The 14,727-nt window shown below is 36.6% G+C and overlaps 1 protein-coding gene and 1 non-coding gene across 2 annotated transcripts; one reads left to right on the forward strand and one right to left on the reverse strand.

Annotated features, from left to right (window-relative positions):
• The first annotated feature begins 1,951 nt into the window (after window positions 1-1,951).
• LOC116305592 (uncharacterized) lies at window positions 1,952-8,919 on the forward strand. The gene is made up of 2 exons (XM_031715531.2): window positions 1,952-2,303; window positions 6,778-8,919. The coding sequence occupies exons 1-2, from the start codon at window positions 2,096-2,098 to the stop codon at window positions 7,557-7,559; spliced, it is 990 nt and encodes a 329-aa protein (XP_031571391.1). The 5' UTR covers window positions 1,952-2,095; the 3' UTR covers window positions 7,560-8,919.
• A 3,767-nt stretch (window positions 8,920-12,686) lies between these two features.
• On the reverse strand, window positions 12,687-12,759 carry Trnar-ccu (transfer RNA arginine (anticodon CCU)). The gene has a single exon. It is a non-coding gene; the product is annotated as a tRNA-Arg (tRNA).
• Window positions 12,760-14,727: the final 1,968 nt, after the last annotated feature.

Consider the following 14,727-nt stretch of genomic DNA (forward strand, 5'->3'; position numbering starts at 1 on the left):
GGTTTTCGAAAAACAAAGTTTACGTTCAGTTATTAAACTTGACAAGAATTGCACAGAATTACTTGTACTTGCAAGATCCAATCAGTATAAATCTTTCGAAGATATCACATTTTTTCTGAAACTTTGTTTGCAAATATATGCTTCGCGAATTTGTCTAAGTTCCTTCTGAGAAAATTAGTCTTATCTGCAAGTTCATCTATAATGATTTTCAAGGGGGAAATACATATGATATATGCAATCATTATTCGTCTGTACAACTTATATATGAATATAAGAAATCTTTGGTTTAAATTGTGGAGGTGCTCTCGAATTTATATAACATTTGGCTTTCCTCGGCATAGTATATAAAGCAAAAAATCAAATCTCTTTCAGCTCTTTCATGATAATAAGAGTGATGAAAGTAATTCAGTAGGTACAGAAATTCAGTAAGTACAGAAATTCAGTAAGTACAGAAATTCGTGGAATTTATGGAATTTCTGCACTTTTCAGCTATTTCAGCTCTTTCAGCTTTCAGCTTTCCGCTGTTTCCGTTTCAGCTTTTTACCGCAAACCATATAAATAAATTATCTGTAGAAAGATATAAAATTTTTGAATGAAAGTCTTCAGCTTGGTTTTGCCGATGGGACAAAGAAAGCTGCATTTTTCTTAAAAAAAACATACGATAGTTGGTTAAAAACAACCGAATTATTAAAGATTTACAAAGTTAAATAAAGGACAAATATTTGTTGTAATATGCTCTTCGTGCATATTTCCTCCAGCATTAAAATAAATTAAGGTTATCTATAGAAATATTAAAAGTTTGAGAGAAAGTCTTTGATTTGTCGATTCGTCGAAAAAAATGCTTGTCATAAAAAATAATAATATTACGCATTGTTTTCTAAAAAAAAAAAACACCTGAATTCTTAAAGAACACTTCTTTATCTTTGACTACATGTAAGTTGTTTTTATTTGTTTTTGGTCTATAATTTGTCCAAAAGCTATTTTTTCTGTGCATTTGAGAGCCGCATTTGCGAATAGTTTTGCTTTGACATCAAGTGGGATTCCTGTGTTGTGTACACGGACGCCCGTACGTACGTCGGACGGACGGACGGACGGACGGACGGACGGAAGTGACGCCAGCCAAGCCATGAAAACATAATCAACTCGGTGGTTTACCATTTTTTCTTAAGTATGGTGCTCCGCTCGCGCAGGCCTTCGGTCCGCGCGGGAGCTCCGCTACTAGCAAAGCAAAGGAAAAGCTGGCTGAGAAGGAAATCTTTTGAATAGTTTGTAATATACTAATATTTATAAAGGTGTCCGGATAATTTTTTTATTGTGCTTGTACAACATTTTTATTTTTTTATTTTTTTTAATTTTTTATTTGAACTTTGTAAACTAAAAAAGTGTTTTAATTCAAACCAAATTGAAAATATCGAATGGGTATGATTAACAGAAAAAAAACATGGAAAGTGCTTTCAACAGATTAATTAAAGAGTTGCGGTGTCATAAAACGAACGAGCAATTCTTCCGCGCGCACTTTCCATAAAGTAGTCTCTCATTATCTAAAAATATGTACAGCTATAGTTCATGTAAAATTCGTATCACAAAATCGCTGTGCCGTCCGTCATCCACTGTCCATGATTCCAGGTTTTAGTACATGTCCCAACAAACTGGACTGTCAAAAGTGTCACAAGATCGATGCATGATCTAACGTTTCTTCATCTCTTGAGAAAGCAGCGGGACCTTCACCTTGGGTAAAAATTATATCCAGAAAGCTTGAATTACGATTTCAATATATTCGTGACATTAATGGATTTGGATGTTTCTTTTCCATCCCTTTAAAGCAAACATATGAGAAAAATTTGCTGAGGACATCACTGATTAAGTATGAAACCTGTTCAAAATTAGAAACAGGAGGCATGTACTAACACGTTTATGTAAGTGATCCGCAAGTTTGGAGAGACTGATAAGTAATTCAAAACGCCTTCTAAGGAAGCCAATATTATGTTACAGTACATCTGTCAGCCCGATTTTATGCGACAGCCCGAGAGCTTCTGAACTGGTAACGTTTAGTGATACTGAACGTACAGCAAAGCTTTTTATTTCGTTATTCAAGATGTTGGGTTTTGTTGCCGTTTTGCTTCTAACATGTCTTGCCAGAGGATGGTGTGAGAAATGTAATGACCTGGATGGCTTTTGGTACAACCAGATTGGTTCCGAAATCTTTCTCAGACATTCAAGCGATGGAAAATTGATCGGTGAATATCGAAGTGCCGTGGAACGTTTTGAACATCCTGATGGAAAAAAACACTCGACAATTTCAGGTAGGCCCGGCTTTTGTGTTTTATGGAATCCGAATTCCACAAAAATAAATGCAGTTTCGATAAAACGCAATCGAATCAAAACTGATTATCTCCCATTAGAAGAAGCTAAACAGCTTTCAGTTTTAATAACATGCACGTCAGAACATAAGAAAAATGGTTTAAATGGTCAAAATCTGTAAAATTTTCTCCAAACACGACAAAACTTCCATGTTAAAGCATGTTTTTACCAGCCTACCGTTGGTAAAGCGATTGAAATTTAATCCTCCATTCTGCTTGACTGTTTGTGACAACCAGTCGTAAAATAAGGCAGCAGCATTTTAATGGGCTATCAAGTAGCACAATAGCTAGTAATTTAGGCCCGGGTCGCACTAGGCAAAGTTTGATAGAATTTGGTGTTTTAATCCGACAAAACCTGTCATCACGAGTCCATTTCTAGTGCCACCGTAAATTTGACCGTCCATCAAAATTTTGCCAACAAACCAAAATGTCAAAGGCGCCGTCGAACAGGGTAGAAACTGAACTTTTTGGCCAAAATTTCTCCAAACAAAAGAAATCACAGCGGGAACTATCATCGCTTGTCATCTGACAGAAAAACAGAACCCTGATATCTTATAAGCTAGAGCGGAACTCAATAGAATGTTAAATATATCCCTGTTAAGTCGTACTTGCTTACGAAAATCATCTTGAGGGATTTTCGGATCGTTATAGTGCATTTCAAACAATGAATTTATTGGACGAGGAGCTCTCCAGGCGTATGGATTGCAGCGGTGTAATCTTCGACGAACACGACTTCTCTCTCTTGTGGGTTTGGGGAAAAACCGGGGTTTTGGGGGAACTTTGGAACGAGAAAAAAGAAGCGAAGGGGAAGGGGCGGAAAGGGGAAAAAGGGAACGCCTGCCAGCAGCCTTTGTTATTTTGATAAACGCCTACTAATTAGATATGCGTGATCGAAACTCTAGCTGTCAAAAAGTAACCAATCACGATTGAAGATTAATTTAACGGAAGTGAAAGACCACTTTCTGATATAAACAATCAAAGGTCAAAACATTCAAAAATTTTATAGCTTTTCTATTACCGCTGGCTAGCGCGAATGAAAATTATCGATTTTGCCATTGCTGTTTTAAAGTAAATTTCTGAGTTCCAAGTAACCCAGGAAAACAGGGATATCTGTCATTTGAAAATTTGTTCAAGCCTTCTAGAAGAAAAGATTCTCTGCGGATTGTCCTTTCCGATATTTGAGATGAATATAAGAAAATAAGAAAGTTAGGCCAACTGTATAAACATCGTCAAAAGTAAAGCCGTTCGAACTTCTACCCCATCCAAGACTAAGGAAGAAGGCAAAGGATTACTGGATATTTAAATAAAATAAATCGAGCCCCTTGAGGAGAAGATTGATCTAAGACAACAAAGGTAACGTGTTCGAAGTCGTCGCGCGCAAAGAAGTCGCTCAGCTACCAATATACCGTCGAGGGAGGGAAGGTACAATCGCTGGACCCCTCATATGGACCCCTTATGGACCCTTGTATTTCGATTAGCACCACAATATAATCGTTTCTATATGATTATGTAGCGTATATTATCATACTATCTGGGTATGTTCCTTTTTTGAGCAAAAATTACAAACAGGATACAGCTTTGTTTCGTTCATTGACAACGAAAAAATCCCCCAAAAAAATCCAATTAGACTTATCGGTCGACTAGAATTACAGAGTTTTGACAGCACTTCCCTAAACGTCAAAGCCCCAATAATATTAATTTTCTGTAACACTAACATTTAGTAGTTAGCGTGTTTTCGAGGCTACGAAACCTAAGAAACCATAAGTGGCGAATGTATAGGCCAACAGATACTATGAGCTTATAAAATCAGCAAAAATACGGTTCTAAATTTTAACAAATTCCTATGAATTATATACCAAAATGTTCAGAAAAGGCCGGGGTTTTCAAATCCACTTCTGTTTTTTTGACAGGTTTTGTTTTATTTCAAGGAGAGACGATTTTCTAGCTTGACCCCGGTTATGTCATGCATTTTCTGTTGTAAATTACATCCAACAACGTAAATTCAACTCAAAAAGTACGGTGGTTTTTTCCAATAGAATTCAATCTAAACCATAAAATACAGTCCGTAAATAGTTGAATTAACTGAATCCACTTATGTTTTTTGCCTAGATAGTCATTATTTTGAGAAAAGATCCAAAAACCGTGTTTTTGAGACATCATTTGTATGGGGTCACATGAGGGGGCGTGAGCTTGAAATCATAGCTGACCAAATGTTAACAGATTTTTTCTGATGTAAAGCACATTGCCTACACGAATTGGAATGCGGCTTCCAAAGGTATTCTTCGACACCCTGGAATGCAAGATGATTCGAATACCTCAAAACGAAAACCGCCACTGGATTCAAATCTAAATCTACACTCTTCAGTGTCGTCCACCTTATCACGGGACAGGCCTGATGGCTAGTCCAAACGCACTATCGGTATATGAGAGTCTCCTTTTAACTCCTGGCGTCTTCGTTGTTTTTAGCTTGTTCAGTCGTACTGAAAACCATCCTGATTTGACCTTTTTCATTGTTCTTTTACATCAATCTTTAAGTTTAATGTTTATTTCGTCTATGAAGAATACATGATAGGTTAATTTCAACTTTTTTCTGATTTTAAAGACATTTTCTAGTCGGAAACTAAACATTTTTCGCTAGCATTGAAGTCACTACAACTCTGACCAGTCAGCAATCGCATGGTAAAAATAGTTTAGGCTTGAGCGCGGAACTAAAAATAGATTAGAGACTCATGTATGGGGAGATGTGCTCTCTTACTTAATATTCTCTTGGTCAAGTTAGTTGTTATCAGTGTAATTTTAGATGGAGCCTATTAAAACTTAGTGACGTCAGTAACGCAACGCTGTTTTCTCCGGTTACAAAACCGCATATGTATAGTTTTATTAATCGAGTGTCATTCCGCTTCACTGGTTAAAAGATACAAAAGCGGTACATTGTTATTCATAAAAACACATTTAAAAGGTGTACACTTTTGAATAAATTTTGATGTGAGAAGAAATAAGTTCTGAATGAAAAATACATCTAAAATGTTTTAAAGTACCCCTTCCTCCCAAATACCGGTACATAACAAAGATATCCAAGGTAAATTTCACTAAACTTGTAATATTAACCAGGAATTCAAAGCGTAAAAATGTCAGCCATGCAAAACTTTTATCGAAGAATTTTTCAAGAACAAAACTAACCCATGGGGTGGTTGGTGGTGGGTTGTGTACATGGGACAAAATTCCGCCTAAGTGGGAGAACAGTAAGGTTGAAAACAAAGACTCGAGCGAAGAAAACGATGTAGTGCATTTCGATTTCATTTTCTCACTTCATGGCTTTCATTTTGGGGGACACTATCTTCATCTCGAAGAAGAAGAAAGATTTTCCCCCCGATTTTATTTTCATCTTTCAGTTTTATCTAAAATGGGCTCCCTGTGCTTATTGGGAGCTCCGCTTTTGAGCAGTGCCTAAATTTTTATATAAACTTTGGACACTATCCTAGAAAGCAACTCGACCTGACATTCGCGATCCATGTATTTCATAAAATGGCGCCGTATGATGGATATCTTTGTTGTCTTTTACATTAGAAGAACAAAACAATAAGTAACAAAAAAGCGAAAATCGTTTTGGGATGATGGGAAATGACGTTCGCGGACATTTTTCGTCCGCATCTTTTCTACACATGAGTTTAGTGAGCGAACGCTTATCGTGATGACGTCATCCAATGTTTTCATGGGCAAAATATACAGAAACCTCTTCAACTCATATCTCTTCAAAACTATGGTTACCCCCTTTTTATATCATATAGTTAGAGGAATGCCTAAGATGTGCATTTCTCAGGTTTTTTTTGATGACATTTATTTATTTATTACACCGAAACGTGACATTTTCTGCTTCATCTGGACCCACAAGAACGACAAAAAGCAACAGCGCTCTTTGTCTGTGATGTAATTTTTTTCCCCCTCAACAAAGAGTGTTAGCTTTAATGCCTCCTAGAAAAGAACCGTTTTGAAAACAGATTGTTAGTTAAAACTACATTATAATACCTTTTTACCCTGTAAGTTGCATTTTTATAAGCGGAATTATTTTTTTTTTACCACTTGACTACTCGTCGCGTAGATCGCGATAGGCGCCTTAATGGTCGATTTCTAATTCATTTTGCTCGCAGGATTGCACGGTGACACCCTATTTTTTGGGCTTATGTTATGTGTTTTACGTTGCTTTATCAACTTGCGAAGTTTCAGAAAATTTACATTTACATACTAAAATATTAAGTGAAATGCATAATTAATTAAATATTTGTTGATTTCGTGTGTTTTCTCTCCAACCCTTTGTCCCATAAAACTATTTCTTATAGAATCTCTTACATTATAAAACCTGATTTAAATATATATTTTATGTTTTACATATATTTAAATAAATTGTAATTGTAAACAGGTGCCGCTCCATATAACTCTCCAGGGGCCACTTTCTCATTTGCTGTCGTTCAGTCCAGTGGATCATCCACACAAGTATGGACCGGTCAATGTCTTGTATGTGAAGATGGAAAAGAAAAGCTGCTAACTTCCTGGTTAAAACTGCCAGAGGTAAAGGCTCGTGATGATACATCACAAACGACATTGATTGGCCAAGATTCATTTACACGATCAGAACAAAGATCAGAGTCTACTGCGATGGATAACAAAATTCCTTATATACCAAGTTTTAATAGTTTAAACTTAGGCTTCCTTCACACAAACATCACATCAGGTAAGCCATGTGACATAACCGGAACTTGGTATAACGAGCTAGGTTCTGAAGTGATACTAAACCAATATGCTAATGGCGTCATTGTTGGAGAGTATCGTACTGCTGTGGAACGCAAAAAAGGCTCAGCAGGAGAAAGCCATTCTAAAGTGTATGGCATAAGTACACCCGGCAATCCCAACAGCACGTTCGCCATTATGGTAGTGTGGCGTGGTGGAGCATCTGTTACCGGTTGGGTTGGGCAATGCCATATTTGTGGGGAGAACAAAACTGAAATAATCGAGACCACCTGGTTGTTAAGAAGTAAGCTCGAGAAATGTGGTGACAACTGGAAATCGACCATGTATGGCGAAAACAGCTTTACACGCGAAGAACAGAAAGAGGGGCCAAGGAAACATCTGGGAACCCATACACCGGATCGAGATGGAGAGGACGCTGACCATTCTGGCGAAACCAACTCGATTAATGAATAGTAATTTGGTAGATTGTAACTTTGATTTTCATCCTTATAGCCGGAAAGCTAAAGGCAATTATAAAATTCCTTTAACATGTCATGTCTTAAACTTCTTTACTAGATTAATCCAGTTTTATTTTCAAAGTTTCTTATCTAACTGTAATGTCTAAGCATTTCTATTCGCTCTGGTATTAGATGAGCCAGTTTTTAATAAGTTGGGTTTTCAAGTGTTTTTTTATCAAATTTTTTATTGTCAAATTCTTTCAGCTTGTAGTGATAGTCAAGTATTTTCAATTTCCAAACAGTTTCAGCGCTCAGAATAGGCGGTTAAGCAGGGCAAGCAGTGTGACAAATTTTCTTTCTTCGATTTTTCTTAATTGTAAAGTGCCAATACGATCAAATTTCTGACTTGCTGTTATTTGACTGGATTGAACAACCTTTGATAGTGAAATGAAATTCCGCTTTCCTTTTTCAAATATCTTTTTTTTCTTTTAAAGGTATTGGAGTTTAAAAATGGCGGTCATTTTTCCTGATGAAGTCATATTCTCAATATTTAAGCAGAGTAAAATTATGATAAGTTATATCTCATCCCAATTTCGATCAAAATCATCCAAATTTAGTAGTATTATGCTGCCCTAACTGTTCTTCAAAATTAACTCCATAGATACGTTGTCATAGCAGTAGTCTCGGTTTCAGGCTACCCGAACTTAAAATTCAAGATTTTTAAAATTTCTACCTTTAAGAGAGATCGTATCGAATGAGCCTAGGTATAAAATATATAATATGATCATAGACAGAAATTTAGTTTAATAATTTTCTTTTCAAGTTAAAAAAATAACAAAGCAATCGCTTAAAGGCTAAAGTCGTTGATAGGGGACTGGACACCAGTGAGTTGCTATAGCAAACCAAAGTTTGGGCATACTGCAAAGTTTGAATGACATTCATCAAAAAATCTCAGAGATATAATGAAGTTTATGCCGAAGGAAACTGTGAGTTGAGAGTATGACATCATCAACATCCTAATTAAGACAAACTTAAAACTTGAATATCTCTCGATCCAAAAAAAGCTAACAAGAAATGAAGAAATGGTTATCCATAATTGCTAAATTGGTTACTGACGCAGGACCCTCGAAGTATGATGCCAATTTAGCAAATTCCCGCTTGTAGGAGCCATTACTTAAAATGAAAAAGGCAAGAGTGGGGGAATATTTTAATTTGGCCCTTCCCACACATTTGTTCCCACACAAATAAATTAAAGTGACTATATATTTCCGAGAACCGAATAACTTAATTAATGTAGTCTAGTTAATTCTAAAAGTTTATATTTTTTAATTGTTCATTTGTTTTTTAAATAAAAAATGCTCTGACTAGGTGATTGATTTCAGTATCAATGATTGATATCGTCTCAACTGAACATTCACAGCCTTTTCTTCCACGGCTTCACTCGCGGCTTTTCTTTGTCTAATAGATGTCGGTGCTTGCTGGCTATTCCCTCTACTTTCTAAACGAGTTTCAGATGAAATTTGTGAAAACAGTACGAAATAGACCTTTATATTTTGTTTTAACATCATTTTTGAAACTCGCGCAAGCTAACTGAATAGGTGACAACAACGATCTTACTCAAAACTCTGCTTTTTGGATGTGTGGTACATAGTACCACTTCTGTATAAATTATCCAAAACGCTAATTTATTCATGATTTTTTTTAAAGTTGAATTCAGAACGAATGAGGGGGCCTCTCAGTTTTCTAAAATCCTTGTTTAATCACCATTCTGATGGGTTGATACTTTTTCAGCCGTTATATATTGTTTTGGAAATGTATAAAGACCCCAGCGTTCTACTCAAATCCTTCATTCAGTTCGCATGTGGTTGATCTACTGTTGAGTATTTATTGCAAGAAATTAATGATCTAATAAACTTATGAACTTTTCTTCTACAACGATAAGATACCATAGAAACTGAGTCCAATAGATGTAGCGATGAATCGTATTAACTCTACAAGAATGATAAAAAAGTAAAATATACACCGTGAAAAGATGAAAAAACTTACTGACGTTTCGAACGCTAGTCCTTCGTCCTTGCTCCGACGAAGGACTAGCGTCCGAAACGTCAGTAATTTTTTTCATCTTTTCACGGTGTATATTTTACCTTTTTATCGTTACTGTTTCATTAGAAACACCGACGCAGCTCACACTAGTTTTTAGCTAGTTATCTCTTCTTATAACTCTACAAAACTTGACAAGAATTAAGAATAGGCTGACTATTTTATTTACTCATTTTTCCCTTCGGAATGACAAAAGCCCAAACCGGAATTATGAGAAATGTATACTGAACTTGATATTTAAGACCCCTTGCTTAAGTAAGATTTGAAAAAGTTGTGTTTATGAATTAACGAGGCTGTGAACTATTTCAGAGCAAGGTTTTAATTGGATCGCCTTTCTTGGGTTGACAAGGTTAATCCCTTTTTCATATGTTCATTTTCGACTACGAAGTCACACAACAATAACCTTTCAACTCTTGAGTTATTCTCTATCATTCATGTTCGAATCTTAGTCTTAAAATATAGTTTTGGTGCTATCCACTTTTCAGTCATGTTTTCAGTTTTTAAAGTAATATTTCAAAAACGAGTGAGAGTATTTCATTAGGGTTTACTCATCCATCCTATTTTCCTCATAATATTCTCAATCCTAATCTTCTTCTCGGTATCCTGTATCTAGTTTAGTGTTCAGGGCACTTGGAGGTGATCCATGGGAACTTTTTTCCAAATCCCATCTTCAGCAACTGCACCAAGATACGTGTTATTGGAGTTCCAGTGAGTCAGACACCGTTGTCTACGATCCTGAAAACCTTCATTGGAGCTCATCTTCTCTTTCTACCTACCTGGATGAAGTCCACAATCAAGATGGCGGCCAGTTTACTCTTCCCCCTACCAAACCAACAAGACATACTTGGGTTTGGACATCTGATGAAGACAGTCAAGATGAAAGCTACGACGATGGAGTTTCAGGTAATGATGCAGGTTACATGACAGAGACGACCACAGAGAGTGATTCAAGCTGTTATGAGATTGAAGAGAGTGTAGAGACCCAACAACATCTGCCCAAGTCATCAACAGAGATGATTTCCATGAAGGTCGAGGCTATGGATCAAGTGATGGATACCAAGGATGACATGATGGGCCAAGTTCTTCATGGAAAAGTTGATGCTGAGGTTAGCGAGAGTGTAGTTGGAGGAGAAGTTCCATCGCCCTCTTCTGTTCAAGAAGTGTCTGCAAACGTTGTGGAAGGCGCTGATGACATCAGTGTAGTAAACATGGCTCCAAATGCTGATGTAGCTTCTACGAGCGGTACAGATGTAGTTAACGATGATGTGTCATGCTTTCAAGGTGACACAGATAATGTTGTCTTACATAGTGGCAGCTTACAAATCTTTAACAGGGTTGTGTTTTGTGAAGATGTTGATGGTTTCCAGGATACACAGATGACTGATGGTGAAGATTGCTGCAGAGATGAAGTGAATAATTTCCCTGGGACGTACGATGAAACCATCGCTGTGAAGCTTGGTCTATTGGCTGCAGGTGTTGGTATCGGCGCCTACATTGTCTACAAACTTTGTATTAAGAAGTAAAATTGAATAATCCAGAGATTTTAGGATGAAAACGATACTAACAATAATGATTTATTTTTAAATATTTCAAAAACTTTTATTTACCCGTAATATGATTACGCTTTTCAGAAGCAAAACAATTTCAGTCAGAATAATAATTTTCATCGTACTGATTTTATTATATGAGAAAGTACGAACAGGCAAATCCTTGGTGATTGTAAGTTCTTACAGATTGCCCATTGTTATCTGAGATAGAACAATGTCTTCTTCATAGATTATTACCAGCAGAGAGCAGGAAAATAAATATCGTGGAAATAAACGTGGAAAGCCAACTACTTAATGATGGGAAACATTACCGTGATAAATGACCATAAAACGGAGCGGTGATGGAGAAAGGGAGTAGCAAGTGCGCACGATGTATCATGAATTCCCTCTCCCTACCCCCACCCCCTAAAGAAATCCAGGCTACCCCAGATATAACTTGTCGTTCGCTTCGATTGCCTTTTTAGTATCTTTTCTTACAGCGAGGACACTCGAAACGTGACTCTTCAAGTTTTTTGTCCCTTTTTAAACATATATATATGCTGTAAATCATCCATTGAGGCAATCGATTGGAAAGAAGATTTATTTTGATCTCTCGGTGTATTTGAACTCATTGCTTCATTTTAGAGGTTTTGAAACAGTAGAAAGTTCAGGAAATAATGAACTGGGGGGAAACGTGAAGTATTCACGGTTCGAGTGTCCAAAGCGAACTGTAATCTGTAGACCCCTTGCAGCACATTTGAATACAGCTCAATTTGGAGAACAAAACAGTTCTCAGGAGATTGAAAATTTTTTTTTCTCCAAATTTAGCTTCTTTGACGTCTACATGATATCCAAAACCACAATGGAATTTACATTCAAAGATTATTTTTATTCATTTGTCTCTTAATTTTAGCAGTTTCGACTAATACTGCTATAGCCTCCCTCCTCTTGATCAGGCGATAGCGTAGTCTGAAGGTTGTCTTCTTGGCTGTGATTGGCTGCAGTAGATGGGCGTGACGGAGTGTTTTCGAATGGTCGCTATCCACGCTTCAGGAATCTCAATTCTGCTGTTCTCATTGATGTTGTTGGGATGGAGTCTAATATGGATGGCTTCTTTGACTCTGCGTGTGTACTAGTGGTTGTCTCTGTCGATTCACTCGACGTTCTACCAATCTGTGCGGATGTCTCTCTAATGTTTTTTTCCCAATCTTTCTTGCTTAATCTCCCAGTTTCACCACAATAGACGCTGTAACACTCGATGCACGGGATCTTGTAGACCACTCCGTCATGTCGGCCAGAAGGGATTAAATAAATTAAATAAATTAATCATGTGTAGAAACGTATAGAACACATTCCAAATGTAAGCTAAAGTATTTTAATATTAGATGATTATCGAGAATCTTAACGATTCAGCAGATGGCGTAAAAAAATAAGATGAAAATTCCACTGACATTGTTTGATACACAATGCATGATGGGATAGTCTGTTGGCTTATTAAACAAAAATTAACTACGAATCACCTCCGACGGGACTCGAACCCGCAACCTTCGGCTTAGGAGGCCGACGTCATATCCATTAGACTACAGAGGCCTTACATGACCAGTACTCTTCCTTCACATACCCATAATACTTTGCGGGTGTAAGGGCAGCCAGAGGAAAAAACCGCACTTATTGTGCTGAAGGCTGATTAAGTAGTAAGCACATCGTTTGATGTCCAAATACTAAAATGAAACAATAAGAAACATGCAGAAAGATATAAGAGATTAAAAAAGGTATTGTGTACTTTCAGTTGAAGAACATTTCATTTTGGGGCAGTGTTTTGATTGGTTACCGCAAGGTGCAACGCATTATGGGGCATTCGAAAGTAAAGAATGCGACCTGTGTTCGATTTCCGGTGTCGTATTAGCCATTACGAGAAAGACTGAGGACAGACTCAAGGTCAAGGTCCAAGGTTGTACATCTTCAGATCATCCTCTTCAATGTGGTGTCCCACAAAGATCTATCCTAGGCCCCATCCTGTTTCTATTGTATACCTCACCTATTGGTGATATAATGAGGAATAATAATACAAATTTCCATTTATATGCTGATGATACACAGCTGTATCTTACCTTTTCTATGTCATCCAATAAGGAATTTGAAGATACGAAACAGCAAATTGAAACCTGTGTATCAGAAATTGATAAATGGATGACCTTTAACAAACTAAAATTAAATAACGACAAAACTGAAATTCTTGTTTTTGCTAATCCACACCGTCCTCGACCACCTGTTGATTTTATTAACATTTCTGGCTCTGACATTTCTCCATCACCATCTGCTCGTAACATTGGAGTTATTTTTGATGAAGTGCTGTCTCTTGACGACCATATACTTACTGTCTGCAAAACTTGTTTCTTCCATATCCATAATCTTTTTTGTAATGCATTATTATATGGACTTCCCAAAGGCTCTCTACAAAAGCTTCAGCATGTCCAAAATGCTGCAGCAAGACTAATAACTTTTTCTCGAAAACAAGATCACATCACTCCTATCTTGTGCAATCTACACTGGCTACCTGTGGAACAGCGCATAGTTTTCAAGATTCTTTTACTTACATTTAAGGTCTTGCATAATCTAGCACCTGCATATCTTGTTGACTTGATTAAACCTTATGCTCCTTCTCGCTGCTTAAGATCATCTTCCTTAAATCTTCTAACTAAGCAATCGTACAATCTTAAATCTTATGGAAAAAGGTCATTTTCTTTTGCGGCTCCTGAACTTTGGAATGCCCTCCCAAACAGCATTAGATCTTGTCACTCAATTTCACAGTTTAAAAGGGACATAAAGACATGGCTCTTTAAGCAGGCCTTTTATTAATTTCTTTTTAATAAATAAATTTATTTTAACCAGTATCTTTATTTTGTCAATGATGTGACTATAATGTTTAAATGCCCTTAATCTTAATCTTAATCTTAATTTTGATTTTGATTTTAATTAAAAGTTACTGAAAGTTGTTTATATAACATTATTAATACATTAATATATGGTATTGAAATATTGTTAAATTATTTTTAAATTAGTATTGTTAAACTGTTTTATTATATTCTTTTAATTATCATCTTACTTTCTATTTATCTATAATGAATATTTTTTGTATTTTGTAAAGTGCTGTTGAACCGTTGGGAATTGGCCTTCAATAAAACATTATTTATTATTATTATTACCCAGTCGTCATTTGTTTCAGGCTTTTTTGCGCGCGGTGGCTTTTGCGCGCGGTGGCTTTTTTTCCTTCCCCTGATGCACAGGAAACTCACTAAATGCTTCCCATCAACCACAGCGTGAGATCAATAAGGCAAGAGAAGCGACTGGGTACGAGTCTGTCCTTGGTGTTTGTAAGACTTTGGGGTCGAGAGTATTTCAAGAGTAAAATCTTAAATTGGGCTACCTGTGTTCTATATAAGAAAAATATCTCTAACCTAACTATCGATTCTTGATTTCTTGCCTAATGCGATATGAGGTCTTGAAATTCTAGATCTATTAGAATTGATTAGAGACGACCTTTGTACGTAACTTTGA

The sequence above is a fragment of the Actinia tenebrosa genome, unplaced genomic scaffold (genome assembly GCF_029948245.1).
Source record: "Actinia tenebrosa isolate PJP-AT-01 unplaced genomic scaffold, QUT_ActTen_1.0 PGA_scaffold10__47_contigs__length_13832649, whole genome shotgun sequence".
Classification (NCBI taxonomy): Eukaryota; Metazoa; Cnidaria; class Anthozoa; order Actiniaria; family Actiniidae; genus Actinia; species Actinia tenebrosa.